The sequence below is a fragment of the Coturnix japonica genome, unplaced genomic scaffold (genome assembly GCF_001577835.2).
Source record: "Coturnix japonica isolate 7356 unplaced genomic scaffold, Coturnix japonica 2.1 chrUnrandom656, whole genome shotgun sequence".
Classification (NCBI taxonomy): domain Eukaryota; kingdom Metazoa; phylum Chordata; class Aves; order Galliformes; family Phasianidae; genus Coturnix; species Coturnix japonica.
In genome coordinates this window covers 2316-3871 of record NW_015440022.1, presented here as the reverse complement: position 1 = coordinate 3871, position 1556 = coordinate 2316, and the positions used below count along the sequence as shown (strand labels likewise).

The 1556-nt window shown below is 58.3% G+C and overlaps 1 protein-coding gene and 1 long non-coding RNA gene across 3 annotated transcripts in view; one reads left to right on the top strand and one right to left on the bottom strand.

Moving 5' to 3' along the window:
- LOC116652684 lies at positions 1 to 845 on the bottom strand. The gene is made up of 2 exons (XR_004305828.1): positions 623 to 845; positions 1 to 129 (listed from the first exon to the last, which is right to left on the bottom strand). It is a non-coding gene; the product is annotated as an uncharacterized LOC116652684 (long non-coding RNA).
- Positions 1 to 1545, top strand: part of PNPLA6 (patatin like phospholipase domain containing 6) — a 34126-nt gene extending 32581 nt beyond the window's left edge. The window contains exons 32-35 of one of the 2 annotated variants that reach the window (XM_015851039.1): positions 35 to 151; positions 421 to 517; positions 609 to 718; positions 1110 to 1545. In XM_015851039.1, coding sequence (XP_015706525.1) covers positions 35 to 151; positions 421 to 517; positions 609 to 718; positions 1110 to 1175 — 390 coding nt within the window. In that variant the 3' untranslated portion in view covers positions 1176 to 1545. Of the gene's footprint in view, positions 1 to 4; positions 152 to 420; positions 518 to 608; positions 719 to 1109 lie in introns of those variants that run through there. The other variant, XM_032441839.1, reaches the window with a different exon arrangement.
- Positions 1546 to 1556: the final 11 nt, after the last annotated feature.

Below are 1556 nucleotides of genomic sequence, written 5' to 3'. Positions count from 1 at the left end.
CAAGGTGGTCTGTGACCATTCATTCTCCCCATAGGATGTGGGTTACCAGCACGGCAAGGTGGTCTTCGATGGCTGGAGTCGGGGCGACATCATTGAGAACATGGTGAAGGACCGACGCTCGGCCGACTTCTACGAGAGCAAACGCATGGACGTGAGTAGGGTGGTAATAAGGTCTATAGGCAACAAGAGGCTTCATGGGACCCCCCCCAGGGCCCCCATCCCCTTGGGGACCCGTCGTCCCCCCACCCCCTTAGGCCACCCCACTCCTCTCCATCTCATCCCTTCCTTCTTCCATTCATCCCCTCCCTTGGACAACTCTTGTCCCCCTTCCACCCCATCTCACGTCCCCCATCCTCACCCCATTTAGGGGTTCAATCTCACAGAACCCCGTTCCTGTTCCCCCCCTTTACACCCCAATAGGTTCTCACCTACCCCAGCGCTGGCTTCACAGACCTGGCTGAGATCATCTCCCGCATTGAACCCGCCAAACCCTACCCATCCGATGGATACGCCGACGGTGAGAACCCATCAATAGGGTCAGGTTGTGGGGCTGCATCCAGGCCCTAAAACCCTCTTATATTCCCCCAACCCCCTTCTGTTCCCCATAGAGGAGTCTGACTACCTCACTGAGTACGAGGACGAAGGGCCGGAGCTGTCGCGGGGTGAGGAGGAAACGTTCGCCCCAACGGAATGGCCCGGAACCAACGGGACAGAGGCTGTGAGTGGCCATAGAGACCCTATAAAATGGGGTGACCCCTGGTTTAGGGCTCCTGATGGGGACCCTAAACCCATACATGGGGGTTCCCCATCCCAACGTCCCCATCCCAACGTCCCCATCCCAATGTCCCCATCCTTGTCCCCATCCCAACGTCCCCATCCCAAAGTCCCCATCCCAACATCCCCATCCCAACATCCCCATCCCAATGTCCCCATCCCAACATCCCCATCCCAACATCCCCATCCCAACGTCCCCATCCCAATGACCCCATCCCAATGACCCCATCCTTGTCCCCATCCCAACGTCCCCACCCCAATCCCCCCACCCTTCTCCCATCCCATTACCCTTATCCCAATCCCCCCACCCCATAACATCCCCCTCTCTCCCCCAGGATGAAGACAGGACCCTCCGGCAGCGTCTCATCTCATCTCACCCCTCCTCTCCCCCCCCATCCTGATCCTGGCAGACACTGAAGGACCCCGTAGCCCCCCAGGCGTCGCCCCCAGCTCTACCTCCGCCCCCCATGGGCTCCCCCCAACCCTAATTATTGCTGCTTCCCCAACCAGGGCCCAGCCCCCCCCTCCCCCAGCACTGTCCCCATTGATGCCCCCAACTTATGGGGACACAATGTGGGGTGGGGGGTGGGGCTCCAGGGACCCTCATTTTCCCCCCTATACTGTTGCACTGGCCCAAATCCATCCCCCCCCCATTACCACTGGTTCCTTTAGGGCCGAACCGGTTGGTGATGGGGGAGGAACCGACTGCTGTATAATATTGTTTCGTTTGGTTGTTTTTGGTTTTTAATTATATTGTTATTTAAAAATGAAGCCGGAATTGT